Source organism: Cyprinodon tularosa, unplaced genomic scaffold, assembly GCF_016077235.1.
Source record: "Cyprinodon tularosa strain WSP-4 unplaced genomic scaffold, ASM1607723v1 ctg88, whole genome shotgun sequence".
NCBI classification, from domain to species: domain Eukaryota; kingdom Metazoa; phylum Chordata; class Actinopteri; order Cyprinodontiformes; family Cyprinodontidae; genus Cyprinodon; species Cyprinodon tularosa.
In genome coordinates this window covers 530,649-558,623 of record NW_024039651.1, presented here as the reverse complement: position 1 = coordinate 558,623, position 27,975 = coordinate 530,649, and the positions used below count along the sequence as shown (strand labels likewise).

At 42.1% G+C, this 27,975-nt stretch overlaps 1 protein-coding gene across 8 annotated transcripts in view; it reads left to right on the top strand.

Annotated features, from left to right (window-relative positions):
- The window catches only part of arvcfb (ARVCF delta catenin family member b), a 386,639-nt gene that overhangs the window by 299,556 nt on the left and 59,108 nt on the right, over nucleotides 1–27,975 (top strand). For 6 of the 8 annotated variants that reach the window (XM_038273620.1, XM_038273623.1, XM_038273627.1 and 3 more), the window contains 4 exons: nucleotides 13,040–13,157; nucleotides 13,263–13,434; nucleotides 24,608–24,625; nucleotides 25,984–26,055. In XM_038273620.1, the coding sequence (XP_038129548.1) occupies nucleotides 13,040–13,157; nucleotides 13,263–13,434; nucleotides 24,608–24,625; nucleotides 25,984–26,055 (380 nt within the window). The remainder of the gene's footprint in view (nucleotides 1–13,039; nucleotides 13,158–13,262; nucleotides 13,435–24,607; nucleotides 24,626–25,983; nucleotides 26,056–27,975) is intronic. The other 2 variants (XM_038273621.1, XM_038273622.1) reach the window with 2 other exon arrangements.

Below are 27,975 nucleotides of genomic sequence, written 5' to 3'. Positions count from 1 at the left end.
AAGGGGTAGAGAGTAGCCGCCTGTGGCCCGGGCTTCCTGTTACGACTCCAGTCCGCATGCGCGGATGACGTCATTCACGCGCCGCTTTATTTTTAAAAGATATAAATATAAAAAACATACCCGCGGATGTCTCGGGGAAAGTGATTCGCCTACATGTTATGAATGCTGGCGTACCATAAATGATAAATTATGAACAGTTTAGTTTGTGCCTTCAAGTCGTTGCCCATAGGAGGAAGTTACGGAATATCTTCAGAACGGCTCCAAATGACACAAAACTCATATGGGTGAGCACAACATGATGTAATAACGAAAAAGCAAGGGCCCAATGTAAAAAAAAAATGGCAATCCCCTTTAAGTTTTGGTCTCAATGTAACCAGAGCACCCTTTTTCTTGTTTGTTGTGGACTATAGCAGATTCCTAACTGGGTATTCTATTGTTAAAAGTCAGTAACCTTTAGCTATTTTTCTATAAACTGCAGAGCAGAATTAAAGAAATAGTTGTCATCTCAGCCAATTTTCTTAACTTAGCTGTAGTTTTGTGGAGATCCTCCATGGTTACCTGGATGGATGTCTTCCTAGCCAATTTAGATGGTTTTGTCATGACTTTAGGGGAGGTTGCTTGTGAAATGCTTGTTTAATAAAGCTTTAATATTCTTCATGAGCTCATCCCTTTGCTGTTTTGTGTATTCACTTATATTCTTCAACAAACCTTTAAAACTTCCTCAGAACAGCTGGATTTACAATAGGATTAAATATGAGACAGATGTTTTGCTGTGACTTCTTAGGAAGGATGGTTTGCACTGGATTTCAATCACTGCTTTAGAGTGTTATTCCCTTGAGCAACCTGTAGTTGGATGTTTTTAATCACCACGGAGTTCCGTCCTCCTAAGCACATCTCAAGTCCTGTGCAAATTCAAAGACTCAGCTGTTGCTCTCCTGGGCTTTATGTTTGGTGATTTGAACCACGATGCGTATTTCCACACACATGACTAAACTGTAGATCCTTGGAAGCTGAAATAACAATCATCCCCCTATGTTCAGTGGTGGGGCTTCTTTTTTAACAAAGATGGTTTCCTTCAGCCCTCTTTCGAACCATCTGTGCTATCTGTCCAAAATTAGGACATTTTTGTCCTCAAAGGTGCGTCTTTTGTTTTTAAAGACCAACTATACAGCAGATTCCTGCCTAGAGCTGCTGGCTTTCCTGTGCTGAGCCATGCGTTCATGTAGTTCTTTAATTTTTCCAATTCAGGAGTCCAAACAGTCCTTACTGGACTGCAGATAAACATTTAAGTCCACTCAGCTTTGGTCTGGGTGTTCTGTCCGGAGGAACCAGGTTTTATCTGAGTCTGTTGTTTGAAATTCAATGTTATGTTAGGTTTCTCAAAAACTCCTCAAACAATGTTTTTGCTTTTCCTTGTTCCTCTGTGTTAGTAATTCTTCCTGCATGCAAAGGCCAGTTTGGAAAACCACATCCTTCGAGTGTTTTCCCGACATGTTGGTTTTGTTTTCCCATCTCCTCTGCAACTTATGTAAATATTGTCAGCTCTTTAACTCAGAGTTCTGATAACAGTTTGTGTTCTAGTGGATGATGGGGGTCAAAACGCAGAATCTTCATGGAGCATTTTAAACCATCTGTGTTTCCTCACAGTTTACAGTTCTGTTTTGCTTTGTGTTGGTCATTCCTATGAAATGGACTGAAGGTGCATTTGTTTGCAATGTGACTGCATATTAACATAATCAAGGAACATAAAGACATTTGTTCTGCACTATAGATCAAGAATTTTTGTTATAATTTTATTGTTAGGAAGTTTTTCTCCTTTTTTGAGACATAAAACTTCATGTCGAAGTAAAAAAAAGTAATTAAGTGAGTTAAAAACACGGAACAAGCTGTTTGCAGCATCTTATTAAAATGTGGAGCTCTGTTCGTATTTAATTGGTTACTGTATATATTTGGTTTTTGGACCAGAATTTGGCTCCTGTTTGAAGGACTGAAAATAATTAGCTATCGTCCTTTCCTAACCGTCTCCCTCTTCATGCAAAGAGAAATGAATTAGATTAAAAACAAGACTTTTTTTCAAGGATAACTAAGAAGAATGCAGTGTGGGATTGTCTTTGTTTACAAAAAAAAAGAAAGGGAGCGAAAGCCAGTAATATGTTTTAAATGTTCCGACAGATTAAAAGCTTCTGGACAAAACCAGTTTTTAGGAGAAGAAAGGCTGCAGAGAGACAGACGGCACAACGGCACAACTGAGGAGCCAGATGGTTGATTTATTCCAGTTAAATTTTCTCCCGGTTTCCAGTATGTGCTCACATTAAAGTGACCGTCCTGGATTTAATTGAGGATTGTTTTATATCCACAAGGAGGGGAGGAGCTTTAGTAATGTTTGTTGTGACTAAGACGTTTCAGAGTGAGACAGGTGTGATGTGTATCAGACTCAGGGTCAAATGTAGGATCTATATAGGTGCTTTATTGATTTATGATGCAGCAGATGCAGCGTTCCTCCCATCCTGACATGTGACTGTTTGCATGTGACGAATGCTGGGCCGCCTGTACTGGGATCACTGGGCGCCTTTTGTCTGTGACATCAGGAAAACCAACCTTGTGGCGAACCTCTAACCTCCGTTTATCCTGGATGTTCTCTCAAAGCTGAGAGATAAAGCTATTAGGCTAAAGGTTAACGGAGTTAGGTGCTTGCCTTTCTGTTTTTTCAATGACTGCTTAGTAAAGCATTAGTGCATTCAGCAGCCGTACCTTCAGATCACTCCCTCCATCTGCTATCCATTGTTAATGTTACCTTTGATTGGTTAAAAAAAACAAACAATTTCTTTATTTAAAATAATACTTGTGTATTATTTGTTGTGTTTGTGTCATTTTCACCATGTGAATGGAGGAAGAAAAAAATTTTGGTCTATAGACTCGGCCCCAAAACTTAGAAGCACATATGAGGGAGCGGTTAGAAATATATATCGAAATTATCAGTACACGTATCGTGTTTAAAAAAAGTCATCTGCTCCAGATTAATGTTCCTGAAGGTCTTAAGGATGGTTTGCTGTAGGAGTATAATTATAAATTATACAAAGTATACTTCAGTGATGGTATCAAGGTGCTACTTTAATGTATCTGTTATACTTTATCCATTGGTGGTGCTGTTCTTTTTACATTTCTCCCTGCAGGTGATGAAATAGACTGAAGATGTTGTATCTCCGCTTTCCTTCATCTTTTCTCTGTAAAGTACCTTGAAATAACATGATTTGTGAATTAGTGCTATAGGAATGAACTAAATTGAATTTCATTTATCACTCAACCACCTGTTTTACATTTTTAACCCCAAAAAAAGGTAGTTTTTGCTGATCTATAAAAGTTGCTTGCACAATAGGTAAAAGTAGCAAAACCTTTTTGGGACACACATTTAAACACACAGTGACACAAAGAAAATAAAAAGCTTAAATAAAATGAAATGATATGATATCTAAATATTTAAAAAAAATGAACTTAGCCCAAAAACAACACCTTTGGATAAATTTGAGTGGAGACTAATGGTTGGGCCTTTTTATTTAGCATCTGTCATGATCCTGCCCTTTGTGGACTTTTTTAATTTACATTTTTAACATATGTCATTCTGTTTACTTGGTAACTGTTTTTTGTTCTATTTGTGTAATTGTAGTTGTTTTCTATTTATTTTTTAAGTTCCCTTCTAGTCACTTCTATCCACACATGCTCTATATCTGCTGATTAGCCCATTCTTTGTCCTGTTCCCCATATATACACCACTTCTGCAGTTGCTCATTGCTGGTTCCTTGTTCCTTTTTTGCATTGTTTCTTTGCTCCCATGTGTGTTTTCCATGAGGTCTCCTGGACATTTGGTTTTCAATATTTGGCTTTGGGACTTTGATTAAATCTGCTAGAACCCATCTCTGCCTCCTCATCTCTGCAAACAAAGTCCAGTGAAATGTTTTTTTTTTTTTTTTTCTGTAGTAGCGATGCTTACGTGTTGTAAATGTGGCGTCCCTAAGCTGTGCTGCTAATGCCACAGATCTTTTTATCATCTTTAAGAAATCTGATGCTTCCTGGCATACATGCAGGGCCACTTTTTATCTAAAACCGAGGGTCCTTGAGCAGTGCTTTTGTTCTTCTGCAACTTGCCCAATGATTTATTTATTTTCTTTGGGAGTGGTGGCCTAGTGGTTGGATCCCAGAGGTTCCGAGTTCAAGCCCCACTACCAAGGACTGCCACTATGGGTCCCTGAGCAAGACCCTTAACCCCACACTGCTCCCTAGGTGCCGCACAATGGTAGCCCACCATTTCCCAAAAGAAAGGGTTAAATGCAGAGAGTGAATTTCTTTGATTGTACTTGTGACAGTGTAATGACAATAAAGTTGAATTCTTCTGTTCTTCTTTTGACATGAGTCCAGCTCCTGAGCCCTTGCTGTATAATGCTACACATTTTATCATGGCTTCCTCTTAGAAATAACTATGCTGAGAACATTACATTTTATGCTAAGGATGCCACCCTTTACTTTTAACCAAAAGCTGGATCAGTTTATTAAAAAAAATGTTTTTCTGTTTTTCCTTGTTATTTTTCACCTTTTTAAAGTTCCTTGTTTCTCCATCAGAATAGCTTCCACATTCCATGTATCTAATTCTTTCTACCTTCTACACTCGCAGTATTTGCGTTTTTGGCTTCCCCTCAGTGTAACAGACGGTAGTAACGTGTTAAAGACGGTGTGTGTTTGTGTGTGTGTGGCTGGCTGTGCTGCCTCCGCCCTGCCTGGGCCAGCCAAGCCCTGTCTAGACTGTAGTCCACAACTCGTCTATCTCTAAATGCTGGATGTCCAGGACAGTAAGGCACAGAAGGAACACCAGTAATACACAAAGTGTTGCATCGGCTGGTTGCTTCAGTCAGTGTGGAAACTTCATCTTTGGTTCCTTTGAACCTTCAGCTCTGAATATCAACTGAGGCAAACCAAAAGGGAGCAACGGGAACCTCTCTGATGTAGCTGTGAGAAGTCACACTGTTTGACATCAGGCCCTCAAAGGAGGCACTGCCAGCCGCTGTGTTTCATGATGTTACTCCCTATATCTCATATATCTCCTTTCTTTGTGTTTTCATGTTTAAAATGTCTCTCTAATGTATTTATTTTAACAAATCTGATTTGTAATTGGCTCTTTTCTGTCACATATCACTAAATCTTACCATCACCCCCACTCCTTTGACCCGAGAAGCTGGCCCTGCTGACGAGGATGTGTCTCCATCGCAACTGTAACTAAGTCATTGTTGCCTAGACGCAGGGTTTTTGCACCGGGAAGAAGTGCTGACGCCAGGGAGAATCTGTTTACCGACGCCAACAGAGACCCACTTTACTCTTCAGTGAAGCCAGGAATAGTTTTTTTCATCATCTCCTCCGTTGATAAGGATCTGCTCCTATAAACGGTGTTTATAGTCTGGACTTACCAGAACAGGAAACAGTGTGTCTGCATGTGCAGTGATTGGTAGTAAGGTGGTTCTGGAAAGGATCCCAGTGAGACAGCAGGTTTTCTGCCCATTATGAGTAATTTAGTTGCAGTGCCGTGGATTCTTCCAGGCAGCAGTTTAGTTTGCATAATGTCTCCCCTCAGAATAAACCCAAAACACCAGATAACCATTTCTGGAAAAATCTTTAGACCAGATGTCCTGATTTAGGCAACCTGGATTAGAACCTGGTTCCCCCAAAATGACTTCAACGACTTAACCATAGTCGCGAGACACGTTTCCCATTTTCAAATTGCATTGTATTAATGTCATGTAGAAGAAATGAAAAGAGAAATTTTTGACGTTAGCTTTTTTTATTTTAGCGAAAACATAAAATGCAGCTAAAATTATAAACATATCGATCATAACAACTAGAAAGATGTTGTCTATGACATTTAATGATTATATTTATTCATATATTTACCCATACGGAGAGTGATGGAGCACAGGTTAGTTTAGACAGTTGCTCTCTTTAAATAACAGCTTTTTTATATCCTATTAATGAAAAAGTATTACGTTTATTTTAGATCAACCTTTTTATTAAAAAAATTCCTCCAGATTCCCACATTAAATCAGTTTGAAAGAGTTGAAACAGTCTGTTTTTAAAATAAAAATAAATGGATAAGGTCAAGAGTTCTGGTTTATGATGACTAAAAAAAATGGCCTCTTCAAAAGAGGCATGATGGTTAGAAAACATTTAAACATTCATAAACAAGATACCTTTAGACATGAAAAGTAGCAGAGGACATAGACCCAGGAGGACAGTAGTTAGAAGTATACTGCAATGAATTTTTTTTTTATAACACGAGCTGGTGTTTTCCTCCATAATGGCGTCTGAGCTAAACTGGACCAGATAAAACTACTATTAGGAAAGGTGAAAGAACACAACGTTAGGGGTTGAACTAACAAATACTACAGAATTAGAGCTTAGAGATAGAATCAAGCAGAAGGGGAAAAAGGGGTCCCTATGTACTCCAGCAGTCTAAGCCTATAGCAGCATAACTATAGAGATAGCTCAGCATAACCTGAACCACTCTAACTAAACTTTATAAAAAAGGAAAGTTTTAAGCCTAGCCTTAAAAGTAGACAGTAGTAGACAGGGTGTCTGCCACACGGACTAAAACAGGAGAGGAGCTTGATAACTAAAAGATCTACCTCTCATTCTACTTTTAAAAATTCTAGAAACCAGTAGTAAAACTACAGATTTAGAGCGCATTGCTCCACAGAGTTTGGCTATTTAAGGCTTTACAAGGGAGAAAGAGGATTTTAAATTATATTCTGGGTTTATCAGAAATAGTAATGAATTACAATATTCCAGCCTTGAAGTAACAAATGCGTCAACTAGTTTCTCAGCATCACCCCTGGGCAGGATATTTCTAATTTCTGCAATATTCTGAAGAAAAGAAAAGAGAAAAAAAAAATTCTTGAAACCTTTTATCTTGGGATTAAAAAGAAAATTCCTGATCAAAAATAAAACCAAGGTTGTTTTAACGTTATCATCTCAGATCAGTTTAATCCCAGCCAACTGAAGTGACTGACTTATCAGTTTCTTTCTCAAAGACTCTGGTCCAAAGACAATAACTTCTGTTTTGTCTGCATTCAGATGCGTTAAGAAAGTTAGGAGTCATCCAAGTTTTTATGCCTTCAAGACATGCCTGTAATTTATGTACAGTAATGGGTTAGTTTCATCTGGATTTATTGACAGATATAGCTGAGTATCATCAGCATCACAGGGAATTCTAAGCATAACTGGTAATTAAAAAAGTTTTTTACCTTTTGTTTTTTCCTTACAGAACTAGCTGACACCTTCCTCTACTGATCAATGATTGGTGTAGTGTGTACAGTAGGAGTAAAACAGGTAGCTAAGAACAAATACTAATGTAAGACTACAAACTGAAAGTAAAACAAAGTATTGGACTAATTTAGAAGGTCCCAAATGGCAAAGCAGCTTAAAAGTAAAATAAATAAAGAAACTGGTAAGGATCCAAACACAGAACCTACAGTAAGAATCATGGTCACAGTAGAAGTTTTTTTATTAACCTGCTTTTTCACTCTTTATTGAGTCAAACAGCAAGAAGACATTAATAGTTAAAGTAGCTTGTTTTGGCTATGCAGTGTGTTGGTAGCTGCAAAGTTTAGATTAGCTAACCACTAACTGCTGATTAGGGGTTATTTGTATTGCACTAAAAGAGGTTAGGGAGAGGAGGCACAGAGCAAAGCTTCTCATACAGCCAGAATGAAATCCTCTCAATAAAGAACATTTACAGGCATTTTATTAAAGAGAAATAAGCCCAGGTCACAACCTTGGAGAGCAGTAGAAAAAATTTAATCATGGAGAGTAAGAACTGTTAAATTAACTATTAACATGAGCAATAAACATGATTATAACCATGAAAAATAGTCATACTTTCTGCATATATACAGTCTGTAACCTCATTCATATACCTGTAGAAGCATATTTTTGTAGTGGGAGATGATTAAATATAAGGCTCAGGTTTTTGTGCTGTAGGAGAATTTTGGAGTAGTCAAAAAGTAAACCAAACATTCACAGGGAGGACGTTCAAACTCAAAGCAGAAAGAATTTGATCCCTTAACTTTCTTGTTGCAGGGCAACAGTGCTATAAACTCTGTTGTGCGGACCAACATGAGGGTTGTACATTTTCTAAATGTGAGTTTAATACAGCTGTTATAGAAATGATGAAACCCCTATAGTTTTTACACCATGAATCTTTTTGTTGTTTTTTGTTTTGTTTTTTCCAAACAAATTGATTTTGCTAACAGCTAAATTTGCATTTTTTGTAACCAAGTGAGAGGCGGAGTGAGTGAGGGTAGGGATAGTGCTGTGTGACTCCTTCCATACAGCAATATAAAAATCAGAGGAATGGTTTGACTTGGTCCGAAACAAACCATAATTGCGAAAAATGTTTATTTTATACCATCAATAAGAAAATACATGCTTTAAAAAACAAAAAAAAATATGAAGTTGGTTTAAGGGACACATTAAATCAATGTAGCTTACATATAGCAAATCTGCTAAGAGTTAAGAAACTGCTTCAATTGAACTGATGGAAATATTACAGTCAGTCGATCCCCTGTAATCTCTGAGTAGATGCTCACAATAACACTTTAGATGCTGAGATCTCTTGATAAATTGTGCTTCTGGCATTTTAAATCTGACAACAATGCATGTCACTTTTACTTTATCTCGTTATGGACTTTATTCATTCAGCCATCTTGAGCACTATCTGAGCAATAACGAGATAAGAAGCAAAATCAATACGTAAAATCCGGAACGGGAGCCGCTTGGTAAAAGCCTAACCCAAGGGTGAACATATGGTCCTGCATTGCTGCTGTTAACCTTGCCGGGTGATAGCAGAGGGCAACCGCTTCTCTATCCATCTCCATCAGTCCTGCTGCAATCCGTTCCTCCCAGCTGCTCCATTGTCCTCTGATGACCAAGCTGCTCCATGTGACCTTCACACCCACACTACATCTCACAGCACAGTATCATCAAGATCATGTAAAGAAAACAACAAAAAAAGGATGTAGTTTTCTGTTTGCCAACCTCTCAGTGTGTCAAAATTGAACAAATGACATCACTGCTCAAACTTACAATGAGAAGTTTTCACGAAATGCTTTTCATTATGTTTCACACAGCTTTATTTTATCTTTAGTAAACAACAAACACAGCATCACAACCAATCTTAAAATGAAGGGCATCCTTTTCAGCTCCTGCTCATTTTTTTAACAGAGATATCCAGTTAATTAATTAAGGCTTGACAGTTAGAATAAAATCCACTATAGAAAAGCAGAACATCTTCATTATTCAGGAAAAAACTAACTAAAAAATACTGAAATAATTATCTAACAGGGGCAAATTAGCCTGCTCGCAAAACTGTGCTCAAACTCCTAAAATAATAACCTGTACAAAACTGTAAGAGTTGTTTTAAGTTATTTAGATCTTATGGAGTTTACAGCTAACCTTTGATTTTTCTCAGTTTAATTGGCTTTGTGCTAGGAAGACTAATTAAAGTGCGATTCAAGCTCAAATCGTGGTCAAACATTTAAATCTGCAAACATAAGGAATACGAATAAAGCTTTTGATTGAAATGTGTTCAAACCAACTCACAATGCAAATTCAAGGGATTAAATAAAACATGGCTCTCCTGGATCCAAATCTATAGAACCAAAGGGAATGTTACAGACTGTCTGTTTTGCAGCAACCAGGTTCTGAAATAGCCTGTAGGTCCAGTTAGCTTTGAGCAGTAATAAGACTCCGATCTTTGGCCTCCCATTGTGGATATCTCCCCAATGTGTTATTCCTGCATAGAGCCTCAATGGCAAAGAGAGCAAGCAGAGCAGGAGGCATTGCATGTCCATGTGATCTGTCTCTGCGAAGGTTTTGCAGAGCGGTCTGTATCTAAGTTTGGAGAGCAAAGCCAAAACTGCATCTTCCTCCACCAGTGTTCAATGTTAAATTTTAAATGTTGAAAAAAAATCCACCAAGACAAATTTGTTAAGAGGTCATTCACAATATTCAACATTTTAACCAGCGAGTGAACATATGTTGTTTAACCCCTTCCTGCCAAAGTTTACTAAAAATTATGATTTTTCTCCATTCAGGACAAAGACAGTATAAACAAATGTGGCCAACTTAAGGTGACATTATATTTGCTATGTACTCACAAAGTTGCTAAAAAAGATGATGAAATTAAATATATAATTAATTGTATAAAAAAAAAATATATGAATATGAATTTCAATGTTCAAATAGAGTATAATATGAGCTTAAAAGTCATAATTTACACAAGCTTAACCCCCAGAAAAGTGTGTGTGTTTTACATTTGTGAAAATGATGCAAATGGTGAACATAAATATGTTACTAGGATTTTCTTCATGTTGGTGCACAAAATAAGCCCCTAAATGTCTGATAGACTTAAAATCTTCATCTTCAATTCAGCTGTGATGGGTAGAAAGGTTCCCCCGCAGTTACCATAGTAACTCAAAACTATTCTCAGGAGTGATATCAAAAAGCTTTTGAATGTCAAAGAAATGGATGCAAAGTGATCAGAAAGCGAGTCTCTGTCTGCCTCAGACTGGACTTTGCTGGCTGCAGCCTTATCTCATTTTTAGTATTTTGATTATAAGTTTGATAGATGGGAAAAGATCAATATACTCGTCAAAACTGAAAGGACAAAATTTTACCAGGTTACTTGTCTATTTTCACAAACAGATCAGCAAACCTTCCACATTTCTCCATCCCCCCAAACAACTCCTAAAAATCAAACAGCTGCCAGTCAGACTTGTTTGTGCCATCCCTCAAACTCCCCAAATAAATCAGACGCTCCTTTAGATGCGTTTACAGCGAAGGTGGCGAGCGTTTTTCATGGTGAAGATGGATGAGTTCCATGTGTTGCCTGCCAGGGCTCCACTGACCAGCCTTGCTTTGCAGAATGAATGTCTAAAAAATGGCTGCAAGATTGTTGCACAGAGGTGCTGAAGACATATGGTGTCATTTGTCAATTCATTAGAAAATGCAAACAGATGTGTCAATTCGTACAGCACCTAATTTGCAGCTGTTTTAGATGTGATGCACGCTTCAGTAAACGCAGCACCAGAAATGTGAAGAAACGTTCTGCTTACCTCTGCAAAGCTGCCTGCTTCCACAGGACTAACTGGGGTCAGCTAATGGGATTATGTGGGTTGAAAGCCATCATAAATGAAGTCCCTAGTGAGAAACTAGGAGCCCCGTCTATCCTTTAACCCTCTTTAGAGCCTTGCCTTTCGCAGCCACTCAGAAAGCCACACTGAGACTGCTCCAGCTCAGCTGCTGAAGCGGCTGTACTCAGTCCAATCGTATGTGTAAGAGGGATGCTTTTCACTTTTTAGCAGAAAAAACAAACTTTTATTAATAATATTCCTTTTTTTACTTCCCTAAATCGATTTTCCATATTGCTCTTTACAAAACAGCTAATTTTTTGTCAGATTTAACAGACTGTCTGGTCCACAAGTCCTCCATTAAATTTTCTTCTGACCTTTAATTAGGCCATTTTTACCCATGAATGTGCTTTTTTTCCTCATTTGGCATGGAAAAGTATAAACTTCTGACAGGATGAAGACCTTAAAAAATATGTGACTTTAGCACTAAATAAAGTTATTGTGAAATGAACCAATTAAGAAACACATTTTTGAATTGTCAGCAGGTCGTCGGCTTTTGATGTGGTTGACATGATGCTGCTTGATCCCCTGATGATCTATAAGATCATTTTGAACAAATTTGTGAATTTAACCAAAATTTCCAATTAGCTTCACAATCTTTTGTCAACTTTAATAGCTAACATAAGTTATTTTTAGATCACTCTGATATTTCACTCCCTTGCACAGTTTTTCTCCCCTTTACCATGCTCTTTCATACCTATAATTTTTACTATACTTTCGAACAATATTCATATATGTGACAGGATGACTGCATTTCCAATTTTTTAATAGCTAAGACAACAATAGACACCTTATTTCTTGAATTTAATTTATTATTTTCGCCATTTTTTATGTTTTATATGGTGTTTTATGTCAAGTTTATAAATCATTATGTGCAAATACTGTACGAACTACTGTACACAGAAAGCACCACTACAGGTACAGTGGCCTTCGGTACTTTCATATTTCACTAATCAACTAATCAAATACACAATCCTTCTATTCAGAAACACTCTGGCTGATAAGTTGTGACCAGTACATTACTTAGTCAAGCTCAGTAACACTGTGGTACAATTCTTTCACTGTCTGACCCTAAAGGTAGCTTGTTTACTTCAAGAAGGCATTACCTTAATTTTAGCAAATAGCGCTGGGTAATTAGCTTTCTCTGGCTGCCACTGTCCAAAAGCCAAAGCATTTCTATATAAATGACTTTAAAGGGTTCCAAAGTGCAGCGCCGCTCATGTGCACTCTGGCAAAAGTTGATTTCTTAAAATAAGCGCAATTTTTCTTTGAGAAGGTGAGATACTTTGCCAAAGGAATAAGACATTTACATTTTAAATAAGAAAAAAACTTGGATTGTCCTATTTCAAATGCATATTATCTAACTATCTTATTTTAGGATGAAAAATATTAATTGCATTGGGAAGTAATCTTATTTAACTACTCAAATTAAGGGTTAATACACTTAATTTAAGAAATGTTGACTTATTTCTAGATCATCTTTGCAGTGCAGTTTGTCTTGAGTTGAGTTGAGGCGTTCTCCTCTTTTAGTTATCAACCTGTAGAGCTAGCCAAACAGCAAGGTCAGGATGCAGCAGTTACATCCAGATGTTTTGCTTCCCAAAGTAATGGAACAGAATTGTCTCCATAAACGTGACTGGATGGTTTGCAATTAATGTAGTTGACTTTTACTCTTTCTGTATTGGACTAGACTAGATTGAACAGACTGTTTTTGTAGTGTGCCCTGAGATGACATGTTGTGAGCTGGAAATTTAATTCAATTAAAATACTCTGTCGCACACATGTTGACTCTTTGTACCTTCTCGCTGCAGAAACGTAAGCTCAGACGGCGCAGAGGCCCGGCGCAGACTGAGAGAATGCGATGGACTGGTGGACGCTCTGCTGCACGCTCTGCAATCCGCTGTAGGGAAGAAAGACATGGACAACAAGGTAGAAAATAATCCAGCCTCTGTAACACGTGCAGCACAGCAGCAGGTGTTTGCCAGAATTTATGTCACAGCTGATGCCATCGCTGTTTCTCTCTTCTCTCCTCAGTCTGTGGAGAATTGCGTTTGCATTATGAGGAACCTCTCCTATCACGTGCACAAAGAGGTGCCAGGAGCTGAGAGGTTCCAGGATCCCTCAGCTCTGCAGGCTCCTGGGTCTGCAGGACCGCAAAGGAAAAAGAAGGATGACGCTGGCTGCTTTGGAGGGAAGAAGGCCAAAGGTGAGAAGCAAGGGGGAAAGAATGAAGACAGAAATATAGAGCAGGTTATTGCTCCTGATTTCTTTTCTCCACTATAATCCGTGCATTTGCTTTTATTGATAAAACGTTTTTCTTCAGGCTATGATTAAGGTATAGTCCTATCTTCTTGCTGTCCAAGAATAGTTGCTGTATTGAAGTTAGCTCGGTCAGGAAGTGAGAGGTAACAACCAAACATTGACCCTGAACTCTGAGTACTACTTGGAGTCGCATCAGTTCAGAGGTCTCGTCCACTTAAAGCCACACCAGGCCCTTTATGGAGTGAATTTTGCTCCATTATTGTTGCAACCAAGGGCGTAGGAATATGTTTACTATTGGGGGGGACACATGTCGCAAATCTGAGATTCGTATTCAACAGAAACATATCTTAAGTATGCTACTTAAAAAAAAGGCTATTTAATCTTTTACTTTATTCCTTTATAAATGTGTCTTGCAAAAATAATGCATTTAAAATTTACATAATGCATTTGTTCATAAGATGTGAGCATATCACCAAACAAAATGACTGGAGTCTTTTATTAAGCAAAGGGAGGTGTCTTTCAAGGGCTTCAACCCTTAGCATATTTAGTGTCCGCATACGCACTAGAAAATCAAATATTTCAGTTTGATTAAAAACAATTCACTAAGCCACACATGTGCAAAGTTTGATATGTTTTATTTTGTCAAACTTGCAATAATGGTCAAAAATGAATTTATATAGGTTGACTGACAGAGGGAGCTGACAGTGTGTTGAAGAATTATGGACAGGGCGCTTTGAAGCATCTGGTTCAAAAACGCATTCTAAACCTTTGGTAGAAATCCATCTATCCTTCCATTTTCTGTGCACCCTGTCCCTTAGTGGGGTCGGGAGGTGCTGGTGCGGGGTACACCCTAGACAGGTCGCCAGTCTGTCAAGACCTTTGGTAGAAATGGCGCCTTTAATTCCAGTTTGCAGTACAGAACAGAGAAAACTACAGAGTTGTCAATGTTGTGTTAATCTGTTCATCGTCTAAAAAGAGGAGCCAGCAGTTTATTTGAGGAAATAAAGGTGCAGAAGTTAATTAGTTGGTTAATTAGTGGTTGTGCAGTGGACTGCTGCACAACCAATGCGACCGCCGCTGCTAAGAATTAAAATTAATTCTCCCTGTGGTTTTAACTAACGATCAGGAGCGCGGCAGGTATAACATCTGTCAATTTCGGCGAATCAAAACCACGCAAAAAATAAAAAAATCCTCGTTAAACGCACGCCCAGATCGGGCTAATTTCAACACAAGTTGTGTTAGGTGACTGTTACTCACACTGACGTTTCTCTTTTTAAAAAAATCTGAGTAAGTCCTACTGCTGTTTCAGCCTTTTAGTTGGTGGTGGCATTGTACTGAAATGAGATATATAAAAAAACAAAAACATTTTGGCTAGCGTAGCAAATGTCTAGAGAAAGTTAGCAGTTAAATATTGGATGAGTGATCAGCCCAAGACTACGGAAGAGGATTAGGGCCACTGAAAAAAAAAAAAAAAGTGATAAGTGATTTTTAAATTTCATTTCAGTTTAATACGGGAAAAAGGTCAGAATTCTGACTTTTTTTCTCAGAATTCTGACTTTAATCTCAGAATTTTGGATCTTAATGTAGATGGTCACCATGAAGGAAGAGATGTGGAGCACTCAGCTTCACTGACAAAGATGTGAGTTGTTTGAGGTGGCCAGTGACACATTGGTGGAAAATGACGGAATTAGGCAACTTTTTACGTGCCCGAGGGGTCCCCTCATTAATGGAGGAGCAGAAGGTCATTAAAACAAGAGAGCTAGTCTCTAAAACAGACATGGCTATGGCTGGATGCTAACATGTTTGTTTTTAAACATACTTTTGTTATATTACATTTGTGTTGTGTTTTCCAAATAATGTAGAAAATGAATGGTGGGTTTATAATGTTTACCTTTTATGAGCAGGACAGGAAGCAGAGAAGTGTAGCATTACCTCCAACTAGTTAAACTCATAATTATGAAGTTATTCAACAAATTCCTCAAGTAAAAAAGTGCAACTTTTATTTTTTATTTATTTATTTTTTACCAGATTTGTTGATTAATTTCAAAATTATGTATTCCTTCCAAATTTCCAAATCTGAAGAATTTTTTAAACCAATATCTACATTATTTAACATTTAGTTTATGTTTTAGCAGTACTTCCTGTTATATTTCTTTATACGTATATTTTACATTTTCTTGCACAGCAAGCTCAGCAGATTTGAAATTGTGTGCTTGTGTAAACACTAGTCAATCTTTACTCTAAACATATATTCTGGTTATTTTTTAGTTAGACCTACTTGTTTTTATGTATCTGTATAAGTACCCCCCCCAAAAAAAATAAAAACACTGTAAATTGATTAGAAATATTAATCATCTGTCAGATTTCTGAGAAAAAAGTCATAATTCTGAGATTAAAGTCAGAATTCTGAGAAAAAAGTCAGAAGAAAAAAGTCAGAATTCTGAGATTAAAGTCAGAATTCTGAGAAAAAAGTCAGAAGAAAAAAGTCAGAATTCTGAGAAAAGTCAGAATTCTGACTTTTTTCCCCATGTTAAACTAAAAAAAAAAATGTAAAAATCAGTTAACTTTTTTTTTCCAGTGGCCCTAATCCTCTTCCGTACAAGACTTAGATGACTAAACCAAAAAGATTCAGTTTCTATAAATGAAAGTGAACTAAAAACAAAACGTTATAAATGGGCAATATTCATAGCAGCATCCCGACAGACTATTTTACCTCTTTCACAAGTTTCTGATTTCTGTGTCGCCGTTTCCCTCCCTGCTGACTGAGTGCTCAAACACTCAGCAGTTCAGAGAGGGGAGGGGGAGTACAGTGACGTAACGCTATGCTGCGCCTTCAAAATAAAAGCACGCTAGTTAAAAAAATGTCAAAATCTAATATTTTGCGGTACAATTTTTGGGGGGGACATATCCACCTGGCTTTTATATTGGGGGGGACATGTCCCCCCCGTCCCCCCCGCTTCCTACGCCGCTGGTTGCAACCAATGAATATGAAAAAAAAAAAATGTAAATTAAAATTTGAAAAATCTGCAATCCAGAATTGAAACTGAGAAAAAAAACAAAAAAAACGGTTGTTTTCTTAGAATCTTATTTTAGTAATTTTTTTAGTTTTTACAGATTTTATGTTTTCCAAATTTTAGTGTTTTACAAAACTTTATTATCAGTCCGCATGGATGTTTTCAGCAACATTTCTTCAGATCAATGAAATAAAAAGAAATAGATTTATGAAACACAATCAAAAGTAGAAATTTGAAACAGCATGTAAATATTAAAGTTGTGCAAAAAAAAAAAATTGGTAACTTTTCTCTCAAGATCTTTATTTATGTATGAAACGTTTTCAAAGTTTCATTTCTAGATTACATTTCTCCCAAATGTTTATTTACAAAACATGTTCTTTGCTTTGCAACAATAATGGAACTAAATTCACTCCACAGACCTTTACGTTATCGTGTGGGAAATCTAAAAATCAAACTGTGCAAGCAAATCCAAAGAAATGCTTCTCCTATTTTCAAAAGCATGCATGTGTTTCAAAGGCAACATGTTTCGTTGCCTGATTTCAGTTTCTGTATAACCATTCTTTTGCAGCCTGCAGATGTAAGCAGGCTCTGATAAACAGTGATTGATGGTAAGATATTTTAGCTTACACTAAAAAGAATAAAAAAAGAAGGCAGAGATGTTATTTTTAAACATTAGATTGACATATATGCTGCTTTTAGAGAACTCACAGTTAAGGTGGTTTGCTGACTTTGTGGAAAGAGACATGTTTTCCGTAATGGAGACCAAATACACATTCAATGATGACGATTCATTTTTCACATTTGTTTGACTAAAAACTCATTAAGTCATAAATGTAAATGTCTCTGTCGCTTTTCAAGGGATCATCTTATTCTTCAGCTGCCTTGTCTCGGTCCTCTATTAGTAACTCCCAGCAGGTTCTCTGAAAAAAACCTATAAAAATAAATATATATATATATATATATATTTATATATATATATATATATATATATATATATATATATATATATATATATATATATATATATATATATATATATATATATATATGTATATATATATATATATATATAGCCTATATATAAAACTTTGGCAACCTTTATTCCCTAAGGTGGTATGTGGCTGAATTTCTACTTCACTGCAGTAAAAAAAAAAAAAAAAAAAGAACAGGTGTTTTGTATTGGCCTGTAGAAAAATGCACATACCAAATGGCTCACAAGCAGTGACTGTGGATGAGATAACTGCGCGTACGCATCCCAGCAGCATTGCCATGTTGCTCCACAGGCGCAGCGGGGAGGTCGGGGTTCTCTGGTAGGGCGTCAGGGCGACATGGCATTAAAAGAGATTGGGAGATCCCAGCTCTCGCTGCAACCGTATGCTGGAATGACCCAGATGCAAAAAAGTGCAATGTTGCAAGGAGTTTTGTGATATCTGGTATTGCGTGGGTCCTCCTTGTGGCTGGCTCCAAATCCATTAGGAGTTCCTCCAGCAGCTCCAAAATGGCAATGCAGGATAAACGATATGTTTTGATGATCGTTTCCTCGTTCACTCCAAAAATATTCACACGGAGTGAAAAAATGCGTTCTCTGCGTCTCCTTGCTTCATTTCGATGTCTCATTCTTGCGACAATAACCGCTGCCATGTGTGCGCAATTACGCATACAGACCATTTGCACCTTCTTTTGAAACGTGTTAAACATAGAGTCAGATACCGTTAGCAAAATTGCTTTCAGGTTTGATAAATCACTTTGCGAGTGCTAAATTAATATATTTACATGTTCTCCTCCCACAAGACGCAGTGTAAACGCCCCATATTGCATATTCATTGCAGAAAAAGTACTAAATGGATAAGAGGCGCTATTTAGCGCGTTTTTTTTTTTTTTTTTTTTTTTTTTTTTTATATAAATTGCTTTATTATAATTATGCAGGGAGTTTTACAGTTCATATGGACACTGCAATGTAAGTAGAGCAGAAAAACAGAAGAAGAAGAAGGAAAAAGAAAAAGAAAAAAACAGGACAAAAGATGAAAGAAAGAGGAGATAGGAAGGAGACAATGACAAAACATTTTCAGTCTGCTTCAACACCTGTAATGAGATGGAGAAAAAAAAAAAAAAAAAGAAAAAAGAACAGCACAACCAAAAAACATGGTACGAGATATACAATAAAGCAAACACCTTGAAACTATCACTAAAGTAATATTATTAAGTCTGACATGTACTCTGTGTTACCTGAAGATATGAATGTGGGGTTTCTGTTTGGAAGTGAATCTCTAAGTACCTGAAGCCTAGCACCTGTAGTTGTTTGTGAGGGTGAACTTGTGCATGTAAAGTTTTAACCATAGAAAAAAATGCTCAATAGTGGTTGTGGAGAGCCGGAGAGGCACACCCCCCAGAGCACTGAGTCCAGCGCCGGGAGACCCAAAGCCCCAGGCGCCCAAGGGGACCCCAGAAGCGAAGGCACCAAGGCGGGGCCAGCCCCGGAAATCAGACCCCACCAAGGCAGGAGGAGAGACAGCCACGAGGAAGCCCCCCAGCCACCGCCATGCCGGCGCCCCGGGGAGCCGCGGGGACGAGTCCGCGGGCCCCGCCGGCAGCCGGCCACCCCGAAGTAAGGGCCGGGCGCCGAACACCAGCCCCCCCACGGCGCCGACCGAAACGCCCCAGCCCCACAGAGCACCGAAACACGCCCCGCCCCCCCCGCACCAAGCCCCGGCGACCGGCCGCAACACCCACCGCGACCGCACCACCCAGGAAAACACTAAGACGGCCCCGCCCCCGGCCGGGGCCCATGCGCATCCGCCGCGAACCGGCCACGAGCGCCGCGGGACCCCCCCCAAAACGCCCCCCCCGGCCAAAAGCGCAGCCCCACCCCACCAAGACCGATGCCAACAGCGCGCAACGAAACACACCGCGCACAGAATCAGCCCGAGAGCAGAAAAGCCGCCCGGCGCAAAACCGCAAGAGGAGCAGACCGCAGCCGGCGCAACCACCCCCCCCAGCAGCCCGAGGGGCAGCACAAAGCCAGAGCGGAGCGAACCGCGCCGCCCCCCCCACCGGACGATGCCAAAGCAGCCCAGCCACGTCCGCCACCCCCCCCCGCAGCCCGCACCAGGCCCCGACACGCGGCCAGAGCAGCTCCGCCGCCCCGGCCCCCCACCACGCGCCGGTCATAGCCACCCCAGGCCCACACCCGCCCCGCAGCCCCACCCGCCGCGATCAGTGGGAACAGAGCAGCCCCGCCATGCCTCCAGGAGGGAAAACCCACCCGAATACCCAGCCAGCGCAGCCAGCCCGCCCAGACCGGCCCCCCAACACTACCCCCGCCGGAGCCGCCCGGACCCCCACACACCAGCGGCGCGCCGCCAGCAGGACCCCCACCCAGCAGGCCCGCCTGCCCCCCGAGAAAACAGACATGCCAAACCCCCCAAAGAAAAAAAGAGAAGAAAAAAAAAAAAAAAAAAAAAGGGGCCCCCACAATGCGACAGCGGACACCAGACACCGACCCGCCCGCAACCGCTCCCCCCCACCGAGGAAGAGAAAAAAAAAAAAAAAAAAAAAAAAAAAAATAACAAATAAATAGGTAAATAAATTAATTAATTAATAATTACAATTAAAATAAATAGGCAAGAGGAGAAGTGCGAGCGGAAAAACCGGAGCCCAAAACAGGACCCAAGACCAGCACCCCACCATGCCGCGCAGCTCCCCCCCCTCCCCGAACCGATACCACAGAACCGGCATAGGAAAGAAACACCGCCCAGGAACCGGCATCGTAGCGAAGGCACCGGCACCGACCCCGAAAATCCCCGAACAACACCCAGCCCCACCCCGAAGCGGATCCAGTCCCAGGCCCCAGGGATCCGAGGCCCCAAGGGCACCCCACCCCCAGACAGGAGCCCCAGCAAAGCCCCGGCCGGCCGGGGCCAGTGGAGAGGCCGCCAGGAATGAGCCAGCAGTCCCCCGGGCATCCACCCCCAGCTCCACCAGTGCACCGGTGAGCCCCGACGCCAGCCAGCGGAGGGAGAGCAGGACGGGGGGAATGGGCTCCGCACTTAGCGGAGACTTGAGATGTATTTGGGAGAGGGTGCGGTTGAGACCCCAACCTGGGAAAGAAAAAAAAAAAAAAAAAAAAAAAAAAAAAAACACACCATCTCAATCATGCCTTCCCACCCTAGTGCCCCCACACGTACCACAGAAAAAAAAAAAAAAAAAAAAAAAAAAAAAATTTGAATAAAATAATAATAATAAATAAAGAAAATAACAACGCAGACACACATTCACACATAACACTCACATCCAATAATACCAGGACCAAAAACCCGGTGACACCGGTGGTCGGTCCCGGGACTATCGGATGACCCCATAAGTGAACCTAAAATCCGGATGTGAGGGGAGGGGAGCGGCGACACCGCCACACCAACCCATCTCTTTCCTGCTTCAAGCCCGGCCCCCCACCCCGCACACGGACCGGACCACCCCCCGCAAGAGCCCCCCCCGGGACCGGGGCCCACCCATCCCGCGCCGGCCACCCAACCAGAACCGCCCCCCCCCCCCGAAAAGAACAAAAAAAAAAAAAAAAAAAAAAAAAAAAAAAAAAAAAACCTTCAACCAGGCACTTCATGCCCCTCCATCCAACCTTCTTTGGGGAGAGCAGAGGTGACAGCCCCGCCACCAGCAGGCCACCTAGGCCCCGCAGCCAGCCCCAGCCAAAACCACGGACCAGGTGGCCCGCTCTTCCTCCAGGCCCCAGACTCCAGGCGGCAGCCGGAGAACAGGGGTGTGAGAAGACCCCGATCCTCACTGCGCCCGCTCGAATGTGGTGTTGTTGCGTGTTGCTCTCAGATGCAATTAAAACTGGGAGTACCAAGAGGGGGTGTCCGGCACACTCCACCCCCCCTCCTGGAGATAGACGGTGCCAGCACACCCTCCCCCTTCGACAACCCTCAACCCTCAATGTCTAGATGCGAGAGGGGATGGAGGAGGCCGACCGTGGTGAGGCCCATAAAATAAGCCCCCCCCCCGGTGGCCCTGACCCCCACCCCCCCGAAAATGCCCTACATAGATGTGTGTTGTGAAAATGATGTAGATGGAAGTGTCTAAAATGCAAAATAAAATTGGGGTGGGGGACGTCATCAGAAGGTGTGGCCCTCCAGTAACGACCCCCTCCCCAAAAACCTACATGTGTGGCCGAGTGATGGAGCAGGCAGAGGGAGGATTTCGGGGATGGGGAGCAAAGGACTGGGGTGCCTGCTGCACTCCCAGGGAGCCAGCTCCCCCGCTGACTCCAATAGGCACCCCCGTTCCCCGAGAGCCCCCCCAGAGAAGGGGGCCCCACCAGTTTCACCACCATAGCCCGGGGGCACGGGACCGGCAGCAGGACCCACCAGCCAGCCGGTCACGGAGCCGACTCCACCACCCCCCCCCGTCCTGTCCATCCAAAAAAATAATAATAATAAAAAAAAAAAATAAATAAATAAGTAGATAAATAAATAAAATTAAAAAAAAATAAATAAATAAATAAATTAAATAAAAAAAAATAATAATAAAAAAAAAAAATAATAAATAAATAAATAAATAAATAAAAAAATATAAAAGGAAGATAAGAAAAAAAATAATAATAATAAATAAATAAATGAATAAGGGAAGGGACAATCCCAGCCGGCCAGCCAACGCGCAACACGCAGAGCCCCCACCCCGGACGAAGCCCCACCAGGGGGCAGCACGGACCAGGACCAAGACAGGGAGCCAGACCCAAAGCCCTTCAAAGATCTCCTTCCCTCTATCACCACCCCCCACCCCCCCTCCGGAGATGTAATCCCTCCCCTACAATAACAATCAAGCTACTCACCACACAAGCGACAGAAGACATCCAGGCCGAGATCATACCTACTCCCCCTCCCTCCCCTTCCCCCACTTACAGAGTGCAAACCCGTGAGGGGGTAAGCACTTGCCATAGGTGTTAATGTCCATGCCCCCCCCCAGCCCAGCAGGCCCCGAGGCACCCCGGCACACCAGAGGCCGTGGCAGCAGGGACAGACAGCCAGGCGTACACCGGCCCAGAACCCAAGCAGCACTCCCCACAGAACCCGAACCCCCGAACCCCCACCGGGGACCCCGCCCAAGGGCAATGCGCCCCAGGGATCCCAGGCCCAAGGAGCCACCCCAGACCCACCCCGCAGTAGGGCCGGGCAATGCCCAAAAACCCCCGGCACCGGCGCCAGCACCCCCACCCCGACCCCGGCCCCCGAACGACTCCCCCCAACACCGGTCCCACAGCACCAATCCGAAGAAGAAGAAAGCCACACAACACAGCTAAGCGCAAATCCCGAGCCCCACTCCAAGCCCCGATCCCCCCGCCCACACACCCCCTCCCACACAAAAAACAAACAAAAACAAAAACAAAAAAATTATAATATTCTCCCCCTCACCGGAGAAGAACGGCCGCAAACAAGCCAGTGCCCAACAACCACCGCCACACCACGAGGACCCCTCCACCCAGATGCTCCTCCCCAGAAAAGTCAACATGCCTGCCCTCCCAGGAGACAGGCAAGCCCGCCGAACAGGAATCCCCCCGGCAGCGCACCGCCGGCATGCGGGGGCCCGAGCAGCCCCAACAGAAACAACACCGGAAGGCCGACAAGGACGAACCGACGGCACCAACCAAGCCCCCAGGCGGACTCCCCCACCCAAAAACACAACGAAACCACCCCGCCCCCACCGACCACAGCAAACACAGCCGCAAGGCAAAGCAAAGGACAGAGCAGCCCCACCCGGCGCACGCCAGAGAGCCAGAGCAGCAAGGCCGCCCCAGCCGCCAGAAGCCGGCACAAGCAGCAAAAAGAAAGCAGCAGACGCGACCCCCCCCCCCCCCGCCGCGCCCGGCGCGAAAGCAGCACGACCCACCCCGCTCCGGCCCCGCACCGCCCACAGGCCGCCGAGAGGAGGACGGCCACGCCGGCCACGGCCCGTCCCCCCCCCCGCCGCCAAACACCGAGCAACCCTCCACTCCCAAGCCGCGCACGATGCACCGCACCACGCGTCACCGGCACCCGCCCCAACAGAGCGAAGCCACACCCCGACCCGGGGGCACTCCAAAGGGACCCCCGACGCCCGCAACCCGCCCACAACAGACACACACGAACCCCGGCCACAGGCGCGACCACCCACGCCCCCCCCGGACGACGCAACCACGGCAAGCACCACGGCCAACCACCGAAACCCGGCACCGGAAGACGAGGCACGCCCCGACGCCCCGCAGAGCAGAAGCACCCCGGCCAGCACCACAAAAGAACCGATGCCCGGCGCCCAGCCCCACCCAGCAGCAGCACAGCCACCAGGCCAGTAGCCCACGTCCGCCACCACGGAACCCCCCAAGAGCACCGCACGCGGCCGCCGCAGGACCCCCCCGCGGCGCCCCAGACCCCGCCCCGACGGGGGCAACAGTCCCCCGGGCCAGACCGGGGGACTGTAGCGCGTTTTAAAGACCAAATCCTTTTAGCACGCTGTTGATAGATCAGTTTGTACATTTTTTAGCGTGCGCAGTGAAATAGCTCACGTTTTTATACATGCAAACCTTTGATAGATCCGGCCCTTAAAGAAGAACATTTGTCTTATTTTTGATCAGTTTTGCAGGGGTAAATCTGGACCCAGTGTCCCATCCAGATTAAAACCCAGATCTGTGAAGATCACATCCAGCAGTTCATGCTGTTTTAGCTAAACAGATTATTTATTCACTCCTATTGCTGCTCTTCCTGTCATTTAAAATCTAACACTCGATGACACTTTTGTTTATTTTCACCCTTGAGGTTCTGTCCTTCCTCACGGTCTGAAGGTGGGAAATGATTTCCTTCCTGTTTTCCATCCACTCTGCTTGATAAAGAAACATTCTCACTGTTGCTGCTGCGACCCCACCCCTCACACTTCTGGACCGTTTCTTTCCTGCTTTATTACAGCCTTCACTTATTTAACGTCAGGAAATTAAGACTTATTTTTGTGTCGCACCACACCTCCTACACTCACACACACATCTTTTTAATCACCTGCCTGTTTCTCTCTTCTCCCTGCTTTGTGTTTTTTTGGCATTGCTGCTGCTTCCTTGGATAACTATAGAGGAATGGTTTAATCAAGGTGAGTGCCCTCCCCTCACTCTTTCAGCTCCTCATTCCTCCACCTTATCTCCATCCATCCTCCTTTCCTTCTCTTCCTGCCCCCCACGGCTTCATTGTGAGTTCAGTATGAAATAGTCTTTCTCCTGAAAACCCTGAAAAGGTCTGCAGAACATTTTAGTGTTCGTCCTAAGGTTACCATCCGAATGTCGCAGCAGAAATCGAGACTCATCAGACCAGGCAACGTTTTTCCAATCTTCTATTGTCCAATTTCGATGAGCTTGTGCAAATTGTAGCCTCAGTTTCCTGTTCTTAGCTGAAAGGAGTGGCACCCGGTGTGGTCTTCTGCTGCTGTAGCCCATCTGCCTCAAAGTTCGACGTGCTGTGCGTTCAGAGATGCCCTTCTGCCCACCTTGGTTGTAACGGGTGGTTATTAGAGTCACTGTTGCCCTTCCATCAGCTCAAACCAGTCTGGCCATTTTCCTCTGACCTCTGGCATCAACAAGGCATTTCCGCCCACAGAACTGCTGCTCACTGGATGTTTTTTCTTTTTCGGACCATTCTCTGTAAACCCTAGAGATGGTTGTGCGTGAAAATCCCAGTAGATCAGCAGTTTCTGAAATCCTGAGACCAGCCCTTCTGGCAACAACAATCATGCCACGTTCAAAGTCACTCAAATCACCTTTCTTCCTCATACTGATGCTCGGTTTGAACTGCAGGAGATTGTCTTGACCATGTCTACATGCCTAAATGCACTGAGTTGCCGCCATGTGATTGGCTGCTTAGAAATTAAGTGTTAACGAGCAGTTGGACAGGTGTACCTAATAAAGTGGCCGGTGAGTGTATATATCCTTGCTAAGTCCACCATTTCCCAAAAGGAGGTCTCATCTCATCTTTTTTTTGTTTTTTTCTGAAATGATTTCTGTTTTCAAGAAGAAGGTGGGATGGCTAAAGCCATCTAGATCTCTCGATGTTTACAAGGAAAACATAAAAGCATTAGATTATAATATAGCTTGATTGTTATCATACTTTAGGTTTATTTTGGATGTTTACAGCCTGAACTCGACAGTCATGGATTGTCCCCCATGAGAATCCAGTTCATTCCTCTCTTCCTACTTCATGTATAAATGTAAACATTTAGGTGGATGTGAGTCATCATCAGTGTTGGCCCGGTGTTAGTTCGGACCTTTACCGATTCATTCTCATGTGTTTATGTGTTCATGTGTTTGAAAGGTCCATTCATCCTAGCAAAATACATGTCAGCTCCACATGGTTCAATAATACTGATACCAGCCTCTAAAACTTGTGTGTCTGTTAGCGTATTTAGAAATCCACGGTTAGGCTGCTAACATCCTCTTCTCTCCTTATTTATTCATGCAGGCAGGAAGAATGGGGAAAATGACAAAAACTACGACACATTGGATCTGCCTAAACGCACAGAGCCTTCCAAAGGTAGGTCCTTTCCCAGGAAAGAGGAAGAGATTTGATGAGGAAGGAGCAGATAAAGTGTCTGGAGGAAGGTCAGGTGATCAATGGTGTAGGAAACTTTGGATGAGGAAAGGTTTTTATTTGTTATTTTTTTCAGTCATCTCTGTGGTATTGTGTCCCCAGTGGGATGGCTGATGATCATATGTTGGTGATAACCCACACATAACTAAGCAGCTTTTTAGCTGCGACAGATTCAGTCTTCCAAACCTTTTACTCATATTTTTTAACACCTTTTTACACATGAGGCTGACATGTTCAGCCTTTCCTGCAGAGTTATGGGCCAACTGGTTTCCGAGCCACAGCCAGAATTTTTCAGGCGTCTGGGCCGGTTGTCAGACAAAAGCAAGTGGGGTTCTAAAAACAATAAAAAAAATCAACCCTCCATTGTATGACTACTCACTTCTGCCTTCAATATTAAGTTATTTCTAATTTGTTAATAGATTTCCTTTCCTGGAAGAGACCAGTTTCTCTACTTTGTCAGCAACTTGTTTAATGAGGATGAAGAAAGACATTAGGAGCAATATTCTTCATGGATAGTGAAATCACTGGTAGAGCAACAGAGGTTTCATTAAACATAACCAAAATAAATCACTCAGAGCTAGAAACAAGATAATGGATATGAAAAAAGAAAAAATTAGCTCATAAATGATAAGAAATTCTACTCTAAAACACGATATAAAGAAGAAAACAGAAGTAACAGTCGCTCTAAACGTTATAAATATCCTATATAATATTATATTCATATTTTAAGTTGTAATGATTGCTAAATCTGACATGTTTCTTCACTCATTTGAGGAAATGTCAAGGGTTAACATGGATCCTTGAAATACTGCAATAAAAAATGTTCAAGGCCCAGAAAGATTTGATAAACAAAGTCCTCGATTGTTTTTTTGCTTTTGTTTTTTTTTAGGTTTTAAAGTTCACTCATATGCTGACCACCGTAAACTTGTCATTGTTTGTCTGTTCGATAACCTCTTGATTTTTGGTACGTAGCTGATTTGTATGACTCAAAAACAAGCCTGTTGTAAAGTGACCAAGAGCCTCAGAAGTACAGGATGACAAAGCTGCGGAATCAGCAGGAACCCCTGAAATCGTCCATTTTAAAGGCTGGATTGATCAGTCAACATCATTAGGTTTGTTTTTAACATTTTGTTGCTACAACTTACTTTGCCTGTATTCTAAATAGATGGCTTCTTAGAAGACTAAAATCAACTTCAACTAAACTAAACAAAACTGTGTTGTTTTCCATTGTGAGCTGCATCAATGATGGGAGAATGTTCTCAACTCTATGGGTTTCCAGAAATGCTGTCCATCATGCTAGGGAAGTTAAGATTTCTGTTCATTTTATCTTAATGCTGTTCAGATTTAGCATTATCTGCAGCTGACTTTTAAAGCTTGGGCCTGTTGCACATTCAGCAGTGCAGGAAAATGTGAGCTTTTCTGTTATTTGTAAGTGACGTGAGGCGAAGCTACGGAAGCTGCTCTGAAAGTTTTGTGAGGAGATACAGAAACACCCCAATTAATTCATACCCTTGCTTTTGAGATGCTAAATTATTTTTATTTTTTCAGCAAGGGAGTTTATATCTCAAAATATTTAAGATCACACAAAAATAAACAGTATTCCTGTTAAAAAAAATATTTTTTGTTGTTTTTTTCCATTCTATTTGAAAAATTACAGATCAAGAGGTTTAACTCCTCCTCAGAAACACTTCTGTGATATTCAAACATCAGGAGCATTAACGTCAGCCCAAGGTCAAAACCACATCTTTTTTATTCATAATGACCTGCATTAAAACAGCAAAGAGGTCTCCTTTAAACAACATCACTTCTAATTGTCATGCTTTTAAAATTTAAGCACATTTTCTCCCTATAATCACTCCTTAT